Genomic DNA, 17,596 nt, shown 5'->3' with positions numbered 1-17,596 from the left:
GTTATTCATAATAACCAAAAAAGTGAAAACCTAAATACCCATCAGCTAATGAATGGATAAATGAAATGTGGTATATCCATACAATGGGATATTATTCAGCCAAAAAAGGAATCATACTTGCTACAGTGCCACATGCATAAACCTTGAAACCATTATGCTAAGTGGAATAAGCCAGTCACAAAATAGTCACATATTATATGATCTCACGTACAGGAAATGTCTAGAGTAGGCAATCTGTAGAGATAGAAAATAGATCAGTGGTTGCTGAGGGTTGGGAGAGGGGATGGGGAATGAGGAGGGACTGCTAAATGGGTATGATGTTACTTTGGGGGACAGCGATAGTTGCACAGCCCCGTGACTATACCAAAAGCCACTAAATTGTACACCTTAAATGGCTGCATTGTATGCTACGTGAATATACCTTACTAAAGTTTTTGGTAAAACAAGTTGCTAGGCCTATTAAAATTATGAATTGGTATGAAGAGTGATGTCATTATTACCTACACACACACCTTGTTGTCCTGGTTATTTCGTCCTTTCACTGATTACCATCTCCCAAGGCGCTCTACCTAAACATCTGCCTGCAGCCACGATACACAAGAAGTCTGGTACATATGATCTGGTTCTTGCTTGCTGCTTTATATCACCTCATGTCTTTGAGTCCCTCTCTCCCTCTCCCCAAATGTTAATAAAGTTACAATTTTCTGGCCAATGCGATGGGCAATGGTATATTTCTAAAGCTGTCATGACAAAAGAGTCACTTTTTCACTTGGCTTGAAATATCTCTCAGTTGACACATGGCTTCTCTTAGTAATTTCTATTCACGGCCCTACTTTTGAAGAGTCAGAACTTAAAAAAAAAAACCAGAATCCTTTGTATAGGTGGTATATACAATTAAATAGTATTTAAGCATATTTAAGTGATAAAAAACCGCTATGGATATAAATTAAGCCAGTAAGAATTAGTTTTAAGCCAAATTTACTGTTTGCTGGAAATATCTTTCTATATGTCTCCCATATGTCTGTATATTTTAATAGAAGTTTTGTTACAACTACATCTTATAAAAGAACTTAAGATGATTAAAAGAAAGCCTACAGATCTGAAAATGCTTTGCAGAATACAGAATACATTTTCAGTTGTTTCTGATAATATAACTAACAAAGTACAGCAAAGGATACAATTGAAATCTCTAACTATATCCTGGGTATAGTTTCTGTTGCTCCACATGGGATCACTGTTTCCTCAGTCACTTTCAGGTAAAGCCTGGGAACTTTCTACCTAGTTCCTCTCCATTTTTTTCCATTCTTAAATTTAAGAGTGTTCAAGCATCATCAGAGAAAAGAATTGGGCAACTAAGTCCTACCATGATGAACTCATCTTCAGCTGGCAACCCAAGTCTTACCCATTACTTGATAGCTTAATTTTTGTTAACTCATCTGCAAGCCATAAACATTCAAGAAAAACCTGAGTAATTCTAAGAAAGAGACAGGTTAGATAGCAAAGAGAAGACTATTTTTAAAATGGTCAGATTTGAGTAATTAAGTTTCTTTGCCTACCCTACCTCTAGCTATCATTGTCCTGTGCCCCTTATTAAGCCCCCTTTTTGGGATGAATGTATGATTTTAATGCTTTATGCCCACACAGTGATTTTTTTCTAATTCCAAAACTTTATGATTTTCCGGATACCTCTAATTGAGTATCTTTCTAAATTGGTCTTATTTCCCCTATTATTAGAGTCTGTGTTTTAAAAAAATTTTCATAGCAATTATATCTTGAATTTGTGGCATTTGCAATCTCAAATATTCTATCCCATTGGCAGACTATGTGTCTCATTTTTCTAATGTATACCCCAAGCCAATGATATAAAACCAAAGATGCAACATTAGTAGAAGTGTATTTCTCTTCTCACTCATCCCACATACATAGAGATATAAAGTAAGTATTGGAGATTTATGCAGGAGTGCAGTCATTTTAGTTAGTCTTGTACTGCTAGGTGGGAGGGTGAAGAAAGGAAATTATTTTCCACCATTTAACTCTAAGCTTGGTGGTAAAGGCATTTTAGTGGCAGAGCAGAGACACAAAAACTGTCTTGGTATTTGTATTAAGTTATGCTAAGTGCATAATTATAATTTTGTATACTGATTAACATATACTCTGAAGAATATACTTTCACAGCTTGATAAACTAGTAGTTTATAATGAACTATGAATATAAATAGTGAAAAACAGATTTACAACTTACTTTCATAAGTTATACCTAACATGACCCATGAAGCCATGTAATTGTAGTGTAGAAGCTGCTCAAGAACAAAGTTATTCTCTTTTTCATCTCGAATACTCAGAATATGTGATTTTGGATCTGTTAAATAAAAAAGAGTCAATAATTTAAATAATTAATTATTTAGAACACTTTGTTTGATAGATTTAGTAATTTTTATTCCCCAGTTTAACACACTCCAAAACTTAAAACAATAGTAGAAAATAAGAAAGACATATAAATTAAAACTATCTTGTTGTACTAAATGAATAGGTTAAAACATTTTCAAACATTTTGATCTTCAATTTGGTCTCACAGAATACTGGAAAACTAGTAGCTGAGAGGAGAATTTGAAACAGTGATTCACTTTCCTTTTCCCCATTTAAGGCTTATTTTGAGTTGGTACAAATCCACCTATATTAGTGACACACTGTCAAAGACTATAATAAATAAAAACCTCTTAGATGGGCTAAAAGACAGACCTTCCTTTTCCTTAGCGATGGCTGTTATAACAGGATTTTAAAAGTTTAATATTCCCCAAAGTGTGTTCCTCGGAAAAGAGCTACATTGAAAAAAACTTTACAAATTTTGGTTAACCAAAAGTAAACTAGTTCATTCATGTCAGTATTTCTTAAAGCATATGCTAATGCACATTTGATAATGTTTAAAAGGAAGTGAAGATGTGTGGTATTTCTCACCCTTGTTCTTTAACTAAGGATCTTTTTCTTTACAGAACATCTCAAGAGTAGTGTTCCACAGAACACACTTTGGGGAATAATGGTTTGATATTTTCCATAGGAACTTCCTATAAAGTTGATGGGTCCATTGTTCAAAAGTCACAAATCCTCAGTGGATCTCATAGGGAAATATCTGGAGAGTCCTGAGAGCTGAAAGTATGAAATATGTATTTCTTTTAAGCAGAGCTGCTTCTTTCTGGCTTATCTAAGTTTTCAACTACTCAAACCGGCCTATTTTCTCTCTGCCCACAGCCTAACTTGATTTAATATCCAGCTCTCTGCTCTCTAGTGTCATTTCTTTCTCTTTTTAAGTAGAACCCATTTATACATCTAAAGAGAGACTAGTTCCCTAATGGATGGGTAAGAAAGGAGATAACTCCTATACTTTCCATTTTAAATAAACACAAATTTTAATACTTTGTCATTGATAATGTAGAAATTAGGAGATGAATATTTTTGAGTTCTAGTTACTAGCGCTAATTAGAAATATTTATTGAATATACTCAGATGAGATTTGTTTTCTAACGAGCATAATGCAACATATAATGGCCATACAACATACTCACTCAGTGTCTGGCATTTAGAATGAACTTCATCTCGTGTTGTCACTATATATCTATTCTTTGTTATCATGAAATTGTAGCAAGAGTTCTGAAATGGTATCCATGGAGTATTTAGAACAGGAGACGGACATCGAACACTGGTAACTGGTTTGACCTCTTTTTCAGTCTCATCTAGAAAAAGAATTAATGGTAAGAATTCTAACTTCAGATATAAATGTTAAATCCTCTTCATCATAATTAGACTTGATTTGTAGGAAATATTCAGGAAGCCAAGAAATAATAGCCTGGCGATGCTTGTTCTGTTTATGCTCAAATAAAATGTGACCTCTTAACTGGCTTTCTGTAGGAAGGAAATTACTTAATAAAATTTTCTTTTCCCTGATGTGGAATGAGTAGAAGAATGTGGAAAATGAGGTGTTATTAGGTTAAATGCAGTTTCTGTCTTCCTGCATCACCAAACTTCTAATACAAGGGGCCACTTCAGAGAAACTATACAAACATAATAAGAGGCACCTAAATATGACTTTGAGAATTCATCTTCAATTTTCTGCTTACTGATACCTTCTTTAACTTTAAAAGAACATTTTATGAAATACTTGATGTTCTAAATAAGTTATTGCTTTAACCAAAGCAAACAGAAATAATTTAAAATCTCACATCTAGAAAAATCTGAATTCAGCATTTCTTTTTCATTTTACGAAAAGGCCACAGATTCAAAAAGATGCAAATAGAAATATGCTCTATTCAGAGCCAATCAAACTGATTCAACACATGGTAGAGACTATGCAATATTTCTCCCAGCTCACAGCAACTCCCTTTGTGAAGTAGTCTTTTCTCTAACCACAAACCCACAAATGTGGGCCCCTGGAAGCTGTAAAACCACTTTCCTCCGACTGGGCTAGAGATAGCATATCTGACTTAAGTTGAGTCTATCAGATTATCTCTTTCAGTTCTTTTCAGATTTGAAAAGTGGAATTCAGAGATAGTCAATTCATCTCCAGTTACGGCTAAAATTGAAAGCTGCAGAGCTGCCATGTTTCACCATGTGCAGAGAGAAGCAGGAAGTGCAGAGAGAATCAGGAAGTACATAAAGAGAAGAGTGCAGATCCCCTGAGAGAAACAGAAAGGAGAGGTGCAAGACAGCATCTCTGGCTTTGAGATCCCCTCTCCTCGGGAGGCTCAGCTCTATCCCCATTTCTGAGGATCTAAATTTCCCTTTTGGCTTAAGCTAGCGTGAGCTAATTACTGTTAGCAACCAAATGAATCTCAACAGTGACTCATAAAAGAAATGTTAAGTATTGATGGTAAGAATTACAAAAGAATTCCCACAAATGTAAGTTTTCCATAAGAATATAAACACAAAGTGTATGCAAAATGAGGCTAACAAGGACTTAAAACTCAAAGGTCAATTACTATCATCAGTTGACAAAAATAAAGATAAAACATATCTAAAATAACAAATTAATGACAAAATATGTAACATATAATAATTCTCAAATACAAATTTTCACAACAGATTTTGTTGTAAAAAGGACATGATTATAATTGCTTTATAACTTTAAAACCAGATTTTACAAAACTATTTCCTCAAAATTCCACTACTCATGAGACTGATAACAATTTAAGAATTAAAATATTTGAAATTAGCATACTTCCTGAATAATAGCAAATAGCGCCTGGCTGATTATTATCGCAGTCAGATGTTTTCCAGAATCCATCAGTGTCTAATACTACACAGTCTTCAAGTTGTTCATTATTTTCAGCCCAGCGATTAAATTGAAGATGTTTCCCATCTGACCAACCAAAGTTGAGTTCATCCTGTATGGAGCAGAAATATATCTTAAGTGGTTATACTTCACGTTATCCCTATTGTATGATTTTGACCCTCGTGGTCGATCTAATAATTTTTAAATTTGTTTAATTTTATTTATTTATTTTTGGCTGTGTTGGGTCTTCGTTGCTGCACACGGGATTTCTCTAGTTCTGGCGAGCTGGGGCTACTCTTCATTGCAGTGCGTGGGCTTCTCATTGTGGTGGCTTCTCTTGTTGCAGAGCATGGGCTCTAGGCACGCAGGCTTCAGTAGTTGTGGTGCGTGGGCTCAGTAGTTGTGGTCACGGGCTTAGCTGCTCCGTGGCATGTGGGATCTTCCCAGACCAGGGCTTGAACCCGTGGCCCCCGCACTGGCAGGTGGATTCTTAACCACTGCTCCACCAGGGAAGTCCCCAATCTAATAATTTTAAATTTTATCTTATGTTTAGCACATATTTACACAGCACTTACTACGTACCAGGCATTGTTTTAGGTACTCTGCAAATATTATATAATCCTCATAACAACCATATGAGATAGGTACTATTATTATATCCATTTTACAGATGAGAAAACTGAAGTCATGTAATGTGCACAGTCATACAGAATGTAAACCACAGTGCTGGGATACAAATCCAGGCCATTAGGCCCTGGAGTCCATGGTCTGAACCATTATGCTTTGCTGCCTCACACAAAATTGGAACCATTGGTTGTTGGAAATCAGAAAGCTAAAATGGAGTGAGGACTACTGTAAGCTCTGATTAACTTAGAGATAATATGTAGTAGTGGAAAGAACACGGGCTTTAGAGCTAAGCATACCTAGTTTTGAATTCTGGTTTGGTCACTTGTTAGCTTTTGATTGTGGCATTACCTTGCCGCTTTTCCATCCCTTCATCTATTAAATGGATGTGACATTTAATCTCATGGGGTTGGAATTAATGGGGTAACGTGTAAGACACATAAGTCAGTGGCTATCTGGTACACAATAAGAGCTACAGAGATGTCAGCTCCCTCCCTCTTAAACCTTCAGGCCCTGTGGATCTCACACCACCCTTTTCACATTTGTCTTTGAAGAGAAACTTCCTTATTCACTACATTCTATTGTGCGCTAGAAGTCTGTGAACATCTGTCTTTACATCCTGACAAGGGCCTGACCACCCACCTGTCTTGAGAGAGGCTTTACAAGGTAGGTACAGATGTGCAGGAGATGGATTGTGAAGTACAGGCCTGCCTGAGTTTTCCTGTGGTGCTGCCAGAGCACCAGCCCTTCCACACTGACCCACTGAGCTATGCTTTCCTGAGGCCTGGGGCAATTTTGCATCACTGGTTTATTTGGAACATTGGGCCAAAGGCCACACACAGTCTCACAGTCTCCTTAGTGAACCAAAAATAGCAAATGTGGTCAAACCTCAACACCACCAACTGTTTCATTCAGAAGTGTTCTCTACCAGTGTTCCAGTTGTAAACTTATGGCCAGTTAATCTCTAAACCAAGTGGCCTCAAATGTGGCCCTTTGCCCCTGTGATGTTACCTGTACTGAGTATTACCCTGGATTCCTTCCCCCTTGTTGCACTCCCAACTAACTCAGGTCCCTGGGCCTTGGGAACTTCTGTTCCTTGTAGATAAGTCATCCCACTCCCACCATCTCTTTACTGAACACTAAATCTCTTTATTAAGACTATAAGTATCTCTTCACTAAATTCTAGACCTTCATTGATCTTAATTAAAACCTGTCTTTTCTAATAGAATAAGTTCCTTTCAGCATCCACAAGGGAAGGGCTGCTTGTTTTTTTAGTCTCAGATATCACAGAGCCTTGAGAATGACATAGTGGGTATTTTTATTTCCTTCAGTCATTTCCTTTGAGGTTTATGCCCTTCTTCTCTGACATTCACTGAGGTCTTGGCAAACTCCCAGAGTCCTTCCGTCTCTCTGACATTCACTTTGGTCTTGGCCCCCTTGCTCCTTCCTGATATTTACTAAGGTGTCCCATGCCCTGCTCTGTCCTTCTGGTCCTACCACTGACTTAGGGACGTCTATGTTCATGTGGATGACTCACCCCGTTCCCAAGCCTTCTTGACTTCCTCTTCTTCTATGGACTTTCACTTCTATGTACTCGAGTGACCTGCTCTCACAGCCACACTCCAGACCTTCTATAGCCCAGAACTGCTGCACTGCAGACACTGTAAACATGCCTCAGTCCAGACCAACATCATTTCCTGCATGAATGTCTACAAGAAACTCTAACTGGTCTTCTATTTCTGGACTGCTCACTTCCTTCCCCAGCTTCTGCCCAGCATAGTTTTTCTCAAGTCAAAATCTGATATTGTTACTACCATGTTTAAAATCTTTCAAAACCTTCCCATTGCTTTCAATGTAAAGTTGTATTTACTTACACTCTGCCATGTTCCAAAGATTTCAGGCAGCTTATGAAGATACATAAGAAACAGCTATGTAAAATTTAATATGTTAAAGAGCAAAAGGGAGAAGAAAAACACAGGTGACGACTGAAAATAGGATAAGAAAGAAGACCGAAATCATCAAGTGGGGAAAAAAAGTTACAAAACTGTATGATCCGAAGTGTCTTAAAAATAAATACATGTACGTAGAAAAATAACTTGAAGGATATATACCAAATATTTAAACCACTTTTATCACTAGATACTGGGATTATAGGTGATTCCAATTTTATTCTTTTAATTTATTCTAACTTTATGATTTTTCTCCAGCAACAATACTGCTTTTGTTTAAAAAGGTTTAAGGTGGTTAAAACTAGGAAATGTGATAACTTAATTACCACCCACACAAGAGACACAGTGATGGGTTTCACATAATGCCAAACACAAAAGAGAAAGGAAGTAAAGCAATGTTATGAAGGAATTGATACTGTGAGGTCTAGGGAAGCAGTTCAAGCTGATAACCTGGCTGGACCTGAGGGTACATTTTAAAATCCAGAATTTTGGAGAAGCTAGTCTTCAAGCAATTTCTAAATACTGCTTTTTTAATTGAGCTTCTGACAAATGCTGGTGGTAATAAGTCCAGAGTTTGTCAAAGATAATGTATACTTCTGCGTCTTAAGTTTTTCATCCATTCTCCAGTTCAACTTGGGGTTTGCGCAAGGACTTAAATTGTCTTCAATCACATTTTCTCCATGCAGCCCTAAAACCATCTTGGTATACTGAGGGTTAGCCTACCATCTACATAACTCAGGTTTGCTTCATAATGCAATGGACACTTCTTTCCTACTCTCCCAATTACCTTCCCTCCGAGAGTGGATTAGGAATACTGGTTCAGGTGACACTTATCTAACTAGGGCTTTACGGGTCACACACTGCACAGATGCAGGAAGCAAAATTCACATCACAATCTTTATAAATAAGTGGCACCCCCATCAGTGCACAATGTACGCAGCCTTTTATACCAGCCCTATATCTTACTTTTCAATACATCTCCGTGAGCAGAGCATCAGCTTATTACATACAAGAATCAGAAAAGAGGCAAAAATGGCCTACAATGCTGAGAGGAATGCTACAGCTTTATTTAAAAAAAAAAAAGATTCCCTATTAATTATAGCCAAAAGCTTTAGTAGCATAAACATTCCTGTTTGTGCTACATGTATGAAGTTTAGTGCTGGGAATTAATAGGAGACTAGCATTCTTTGCTGGGCTATGAAATGAATGAGAAGTACCCAAGATCAGGGCTTGAGATGTGGCAAAATGCTATTCTAATCCCTTTGTAGAGTGGCTTAATTTCACTCTGCTGATTTGGAAAGGGATAAAAAGCCCTTTAATAACGTTCATGGGCTTCTGCTCACCAACCCCATCTGAACTTTTAATTCTTCCCTCCCTCTCTTCTTTTCATTGGCTGAGGAGACATGGCAGCTCCTGATTCCAGCTCCATCTTCGATTGGAATAAATAAAAAGAAGTGCTCAGCTATATATGTCCATTAGAGATTTTTCTTAAGCTAAACGATAAAGCACCTGATCTTTCAACAGTGGAAAGATGACTGCTGCTAAAAATTACATACCTCATGAAATTCATTCACTGGAGTAAGATTTTATGATCTCTGGTTTCTTTTAGTCTGATATGAGAGATGCTGTGTGCAATAAAAAATGTCACATTCCGTCACCCAATCCTGGCAGTGGGACTGAAAACTTACGTCATGACTGGAGAGTCCAATCCATAAAGAAGTGTTATGAAGGACCGCCTGCACAGTCAGGAAGGCCTGCTGGTAAGGGTCTGTGATGCTCACCAGCTGCATGTTTTCTTTCTGGCACTCCTTTAGAGCATCAGTCCAAGTCAGAGTCTTCAGCATTATTTTGTACAGATTATTTTGATACTTCACAGTTTCTGAAGTATTCTGTAAGGTCTGTCTGCTTTCAATTTCTGTGTGTAAAAGAAAAATAAAGCCACAAAAACCACCTACTTGGCAAGTCATGGGACATTTTTTCAAATTTCTCCCTGTAACAATGTACTTTAGGTATTACTTATCTATTCATTTATTTTAGACTTTGGGTGGGAGAACTAGGTATGTTTTGCTGTATACCTTAGGTAAATTTGTGAACCACAAATTTGTTTTTTACAATTAGAACAAAATTCTGATTTAGTTGATCTGATTTAGGAAGGAGAAAAGCTATAAATAAAAGTAAACTGTAATAGGAGAAAAGCTATAAATAAAAGTAGACGACTTCTAATGGCAATAAGATTACCATTTCAGATTGGTGTCAAATTCTTCCTTTGTTTGAACTGCTTCAACAGGAGGTGCTGGGTGTCCCCTTACAAGTTTTCATCTGGGAGAACCCACGAAAAAGTGTATACAACCACCCCTAAGAGGATATATTTGAATTATTGATTTACAGTACCTCTCTGAAAAAGGCAGTTACTAAAAAGTATGAGACAAATAAGCAAAGATTAATTTAGCAAAAAGTTCTTCAGAAGCGCATGGAGTACTCAGAAAACTGTAAGACACTGATAAAAGAAATCAAAGATGAGACAAACAGATGGAGAGATATACCATGCATGTTCTTGGATTAGTAGAATCAATATTGTGAAAATGATCACACTACCCAAAGCAATCTACAGATTCAATGCAATCCCTATCAAATTACCAATGGCATTTTTTACAGAACTAGAACAAAATATCTTAAAATTTGTATGGAGACACAAAAGACCCCGAATAGCCAAAGCAGTCTTGAGGGAATAAAACTAAGCAGAAGGAATCAGACTCCCTGACTTCACACTATACTACAAAGCTACAGTCATCAAGACAATATGGTACTGGCCCAAAAACAGAAATATAGATCAATGGAACAGGATAGAAAGCCCAGAGATAAACCCACGCACCCATGGTCAACTAATCTATGACAAAGGAGGCAAGGATATACAATGGAGAAAAGACAGTCTCTTCAATAAATGGTGCTGGTAAAACTGGACAGCTACATGTAAATGAATGAAATCAGAACACTCCCTAACACCATCCACAAAAATAAACTCAAAATGGATTAGAGACCTAAATGTAAGACCTGACACTATAAAACTCTTAGAGGAAAACATAGGAAGAACACTCTATGACATAAATCACAGCAAGATCTTTTTTGACCCACCTCTTAGAGCAATGGAAATAAAAACAAAAATAAACAAATGGGACCTAAAGAAACTTAAAAGCTTTTGCACAGCAAAGGAAACTATAAACAAGATGAAAAGACAACCCTCAGAATGGGAGAAAATATTTGCAAATGAATCAATGGACAAAGGATTAATCTCCAAAATATATAAACAGCTCATGCAGCTCAATATTGAAAAAACAAAACAACCCAATCAAAAAATGGGCGGAAGTCCTAAATAGACATATCTCCAAAGAAGACATATAGATGGCCAAGAAGCACATGAAAAGCTGCTCAACATCACTAATTATTAGAGAAATGCAAATCAAAACTACAATGAGGTATCACCTCACACCAGTTAGAATGGTCATCATCAGAAAATCTACAAACAACAAATGCTGGAGAGAGTGTGGAGAAAAGGGAACCCTCTTGCACTGTTGGCGGGAATGTAAATTGATACAGCCACTGTGGAGAACAGTATGGAGGTTCCTTAAAAAACTAAAAATAGAATTACCATATGACCCAGCAATCCCACTACTGGGCATATCCCCTGAGAAAACCATAATTCAAAAAGAGGCATGTACCACAACGTTCACTGCAGCACTACTTACAAGAGCCAGGCCACGGAAGCAACCTAAATGCCCATCGACAGACAAATGGATAAAGAAGATGTGGTATATATATATACAATGGAATATTACTCAGCCATAAAAAGGAATGAAACGGTCATTTGTAGAGACATGGATGGACCTAGAGACTGTCATACAGAGTGATGTAAGTCAGAAAAAGAAAAACAAATATCGTATATTAATGCAAACGTGGAATCTAGAAAAATGGTACAGATGAACTGGTTTGCAAGGCAGAAACAGACACAGATGTAGAGAACAAACGTATGAATTGGGAGATTGGGATTCACGTATATACACTAATATGTATAAAATAGATATTAAGAACCTGCTGTATAAAAATAAAATAAAATAAAATAAAAACCCAGAAGCACATGGATTAGCTACTTGAAGTTCTCATTACATGGCAAAGGTTTTTTTTTTTAATTGTTTGTTTAAAAACTTACTGTGACCAATGAAAATGATTTAATACCTTTAAAAAAATATCTTTTTGAATATATAGATGATTCCTACTTTTAACATTTTACTTTTATTTGGGTTATAGGAGGGCATAGACAGTGATCCATTTATAATGCTTCACATCCTTTTTTTTTTTTTGAGTGCTAGATTTAACCATGATTGTTTATACCGAACTCAGTTAAAAACATTGTTTTTCTCCTCCTTTCCTCATGGCAGTAAAATCTGAAAAATTCCAGAGCAGAAAGGAGAACAAAATGCAATCATAATTTACGGTCATTAGATAACACCGATTAACAAACTTCATTGGATACTTAATTTTGATATTTAATTATGGCAATGATCTTGACAAAAAATCACATTCTATTTGAGCTAATTTGGCTCACTGAGCCAGTATGGATTTAGTCATGCTAAAATTTTAAGGAAGCTGTATGATTACAAATTAATATTAATTTATAAGTTTTTTTGTGAAAAAGTACTGTACATATCTAACAGCATAAAGTACCATAGTCATCTAAATAATAATCTATACCTGAATATTTCTGACAGAGAGACAGAGTATGGTGTTCACTGCAGGAAGTAAAATTCCACGTCCCAGTAAAAGGTGACTTTTGGAGGTTGAGCATTAGAGCACAGTGGTAGGACACCTCTTCATCAAAAATCTAAACAAAAAGGCAAACATGTACAAGCAATTATGAAACTAACAGTCTGAAGATCCCAGCAAGGGAACTTTATATTCCAAATTGGATTTTTCTTCCTGTAAAAAACTCCATTAAGGAGCTGACCATGAAATCACTAAGAAAAACCTGATAAACTTTCTTTTTTTTTTTTTAACATCTTTATTGGAGCATAATTGCTTTACAATGGTGTGTTAGTTTCTGCTTTATAACAAAGTGAATCAGTTATACATATATATATGTTTCCATATCTCTTCCCTCTTGTGTCTCCCTCCCTCCCACCCTCCCTATCCCACCCCTCTAGGTGGTCACAAACCACCAAGCTGATCTCCCTGTGCTATGCGGCTGCTTCCCACTAGCTATCTATTTTACATTTGGTAGTGTATATATGTCCATGCCACTCTCTTACTTTGTCACAGCTTACCCTTCCCCCTCCCCATATCCTCAAGTCCATTCTCTAGTAGGTCTGTGTCTTCTGATAAACTTTCAAAACATGGGAAAGGGCAATTAACTTTAGAAATTATAGAACAAAATAGTGGCAATATTGATGAATACATCTTCAAAACAGATGGAGAAAAACTGTTAGAAGACAAATACACAATTATAATAATATTTAACACTCTGCTCTCCTTCTTGACGTTGCAAGTGAGCAAAAAAGTAATGACTGTTAATTCAACTCATTAGATGTTTATAAACTTTTTATAATGACAAATGGTGTACCACACAATAGAGAACTCACCTTAAAGCTTTGATCCTATACTTGTCACTATAAAACATCCATAAATAAAAGTATCTATCTAGATTTCATTCTCTGACCACAAATCAATAACATTAGACATGGAAATTTATTCAAAGTATATTGTCCCTATACTTTTCTGTATGGTTGAAACATATCACACTCAGAAAAATAAGAAAAGTAAGCTTATCCCAGGAGCTAAAAAAGTTTTAAAAAAACTGCATACTCCCATGCTATTCAATAAACATTAAAACAAAAATGAAAAAATTATAGGAAAGACTAATATGAGAAATATTACAAGAGATATGAGTAAAACTTTATGTGAAGGCAAACATGTATTATTAAATGCATTCTGATTTTTAAAGGAAAGATGAACTAAGAATTCAATATGAGATTAGAAAATCAGCAAAAATATAACTCCAAGAAAAACAGGATAGAAAAATGTAGTAGTATTTGTATATCTCAAGCAATAGGAGTAGGCGGTGGAGAAAGGGGAGGAAAAAACCAGTAACATACACTAGTTTTTGTAAAAATCTAAATAAGAAAAAGTAAAAACGATTAAAATAAGACATGGAGATTTTAAAAGATAATAGCAGACACGACTTTATTCTAATACATTTGAATATCTACATGAAATAGACAACTTCCTTGAAATATACAAATTAGCATAACTGTTAAAAGGAAAAGTAGAAACACTAAAATGTACCAGTAACTTTAGAGGAAATTGAAAATTAATAATAATGCTCATTTTTAAAACTATATGTCAGGTACTGTGCTTAAAAGCTTTAAATGAAATATTTTATGCAATCCTCACATTATGTTGTAGGAACAACAGTATCAGAACTTACAGATGAAAAAATGAGACTTAAGCAAAGTTAAGTGAATTTCCTAAGGCATTAGTATTAAACAATGATCTCTGAACAGGGTTCTAATATCACATGGTTTTGTATACAGTTCCTTCAAACTTTCAGGGAAAGATAATTCCCCAGACTGAGTCATAATTTCAAAACACAAAGGCAGAAAACTACCCAGTTCATCTTATGAAGCTGACATGATCAGAAAAAAAAAAAAGCTTAAAAAAATTAACTCTATGAACAGAGATGAAAACATTCCCAAATAAAATTCTAACAAATCTAATTCAGTAGTAAAATAATAACCCACTCTCAGCAACTAGATTTTATGATAAGGAGATAAAAATGGTTTAATATAACATCTATTAATGTAGTATACTACATATCCATAGGCCTAATGGGAAAAACTGTATGACAATTTCAATAGATGGTGAAAACAAGTTTTAGAAAATCCACTACTTATTCCTGAATAAAAATTCTAAATAAATGATATATCTTAAACAAAAAGTCCACATCAAATATAATAATGAAAGACTGCAGATATTCCCATTAAAGTCTAGATCAAGTCTAGGATGTTATTTATTACTCCTGGTATTTACCATGGTTCTGGAAGTCCTACCACATGTAGTGAAGCATGAATGGTTATTTGCCAATTATGATTATCTAATTAGAAAACCCAAGAAAATCTACTGAAAAACTCTGAGGAGTAATAAGAGCTTTTAGTAAGATGGATGCCTATGAAATAAATATACAAAAATACCCAAATAATAGATTTCCTACATATCAGTAAGACAGTTTTAAAAAGCTGCCATTCTCAATGGCAAAAAGAAAGAGAACTTCTCTAAAAACTTCACTGAGGAATTTAAAAGGAAGACTTGAATCAATGGAGAGATATGTTACACCATATTCTTGAGGGAAAATTAATAAAAAGATGTCAATTCTTCCTAAAATGTTGTCAAATTCTTACCAGAAGTTTTCTATTGAATTGTTTAGATTGGAAATTAACTAAATAATTCTAGTTTGTCTTGAAGAATAGACAAAAACAGCTAAAAATATTTTTAAAAGACATACAATAAAGGATAACTAATCCTATTATATTTCTTGAAATATGGCAACATTATAGTATTTAGATCAGTGTGGGAGCTATACAAGAATATGTCTCATACACACACACATACATACACATGCACACTTCACATATGATAAAAAAGGCATTCTATATTGATTTTAACAGATGGAAGTATATACAACAAATGATGCTAGACAATTGGCCAGGATTAGGGAAAAGGATTAAGTAACCATTGACAACATATGCCATATACCATGGATGTATCATACTGTCAGACCAAAAAAGCAAGCTATAAAACAAAATGAAGAAAATAAAGGCATTCATTTAACTAACATTTACATGAGGGACTTTCTAACCTAAAAGCAATGGAGGGGAAAAAAAGAAATAGAGTTGAACACATATCAAAAAAATCAAAACTTATTTCTGTAATATTTTTGGTATTAGACCTAAAGAAAAAAAAAACCTGTGAAAATATCTGCAATAAATGCAAGAAACACAGGGTTAGCACACTTAATATTTACACAGTCATAAAATCAATAAGAAATACATGAAGGCTTTGATAAATTGTCAAAGAATAAGAAATTCACATTGGATGAAATTCAAATTATTACTGAATTTATATGTTTTCATTAGAAATCAGAGCAATACAAATGAAAATATGATATCATTTAAACTATCAAATTAGCAAGAATTTTAAAAAGATAATTCTCCTTAGAGCATTGTAGTAGAGGCAATGCAGTAGAGAAGCTAAGAATGCTGACTCTGCAGACTTGGATTTAAATGCCAACCCTGCACGCATACCCTGCATGATTTCTGGCAAGTTACATGACTCTCTCTGTTTGTCTCCACATTTCTAAGATAGGAGAGGAGTACAGACTGTTTCACATCTATTGTGCAGATTAAATGAAATAATGCATGTGATGCATTAGCAGAGTGTCTGACACATATTAGCTGCTCAATAAGTGTTGGAAATTATTAATACACTGGTATGAATAGAAAAGTAATCACAATATATTGCTGACAAAAATATAAACTCATAAACCTTTCTGGAAACCAATTTGGTAACCAGAGTTTTACAACTACTTATATTTTTTGATCTGGCTATATCACTTCCTAAATCTATCTTAGGGAGGTAACCTGAAATATACAGCAAAGATCATGCATGAAGATGTTAATTGCAGCACTATTAAGGATTATGCAAAACTGGAAACAGCCAAAATACCCAGCATTGTTTAGGTAAATGATGGTATATCTGTCAAGAAATATTGTGCAACCATCAAAATGCTTATCAAGCACATCTTTTAATGGCATAAGAAACTACTTATGATATAATACTAAGTGAGAAAAGTAGATACAACAGTATATATACTATGATCTTATCTATGTCAAGGAAGACAATGTATAGAAAAGCCCTAGAAGAAAAATGCTGAAATATTCATTGTGATTTCCTAGATCAGGATTCAAATATGGTTTGAGACTTATTTAGTAGGTCATGAAATCAGTTCAGTGGATCTTGATTCTTATTTGTGACAATGAAATAGAATAGGATAGAACACAGAGAATAGGTTGACTAGACTAGACTAGATCAGACTAGAGTAGAATAGAATAGAAAAGAAAGAAATATAAGCTCTAAGGGTAAGTATTATTTCCTGAAACTTTTGTTTCAATTCGATATTATATTTATATCTATGTGCAGAATGGTAATATAAATTTATTTCTTACTATGGGTCATGAGTTAAAAGCTACCAGCCTAAGTATAAGCAGGATAAGGGTTGATATTTTTCTTTATTTTGTTTACTCTTCTATAACTTCCAAATGTTCTACAATAACCAAGCATTATTTTGATATTTACTTTGTACATAATTACACATGTTGCAGAGTTCCCTTTACCACCAACGTCAACGTTGAGCAAAGTTCCATTGCATCAGGAATATCAGTTGATATTGTCTAGGATGTACTTTTGGAATTCAACTTTAAAGTTAATCTCTTAACCTTTGCCTTTTTTGCAAAAGGTGGTTTGTATCCAGTAAATATGGAAGACAGAAGTAGTGGGCAGCAATATCATGGTACAGGGTAACTACTGTTGATATAATGCCTTCTTCCATTCTATAGCTTCTTTACATTTAGATCTTAGGGAAAAATGATCACTAACCACAGATTTTATACTTTTTAACCTCAGGAGACTGAGGCTGACAGCTCCAAATTCCAAGATGA

General features: G+C 35.0%; 1 protein-coding gene across 5 annotated transcripts in view; it reads right to left on the bottom strand.

Moving 5' to 3' along the window:
• The window catches only part of LOC114896665 (CD302 antigen), a 129,661-nt gene that overhangs the window by 54,611 nt on the left and 57,454 nt on the right, over positions 1–17,596 (bottom strand). For all 5 annotated transcript variants that reach the window (XR_003793869.1, XM_029224778.1, XM_029224776.1 and 2 more), the window contains exons 24-28: positions 12,582–12,711; positions 9,524–9,750; positions 5,209–5,374; positions 3,560–3,727; positions 2,242–2,358 (exon numbers count right to left, since the gene is read on the bottom strand). Coding sequence is in view for 4 of the 5 variants with exons in the window: in XM_029224778.1 (XP_029080611.1) it covers positions 2,242–2,358; positions 3,560–3,727; positions 5,209–5,374; positions 9,524–9,750; positions 12,582–12,711 (808 nt within the window). In the remaining variant the exon portion in view is untranslated. The remainder of the gene's footprint in view (positions 1–2,241; positions 2,359–3,559; positions 3,728–5,208; positions 5,375–9,523; positions 9,751–12,581; positions 12,712–17,596) is intronic.

The sequence above is a fragment of the Monodon monoceros genome, unplaced genomic scaffold, assembly GCF_005190385.1.
Source record: "Monodon monoceros isolate NGI ecotype Baffin Bay Population unplaced genomic scaffold, NGI_Narwhal_1 Super_Scaffold_16, whole genome shotgun sequence".
Classification (NCBI taxonomy): domain Eukaryota; kingdom Metazoa; phylum Chordata; class Mammalia; order Artiodactyla; family Monodontidae; genus Monodon; species Monodon monoceros.
Note: the sequence above shows the minus strand (reverse complement) of the source record. Positions and strands in the feature narration are given on the sequence as shown.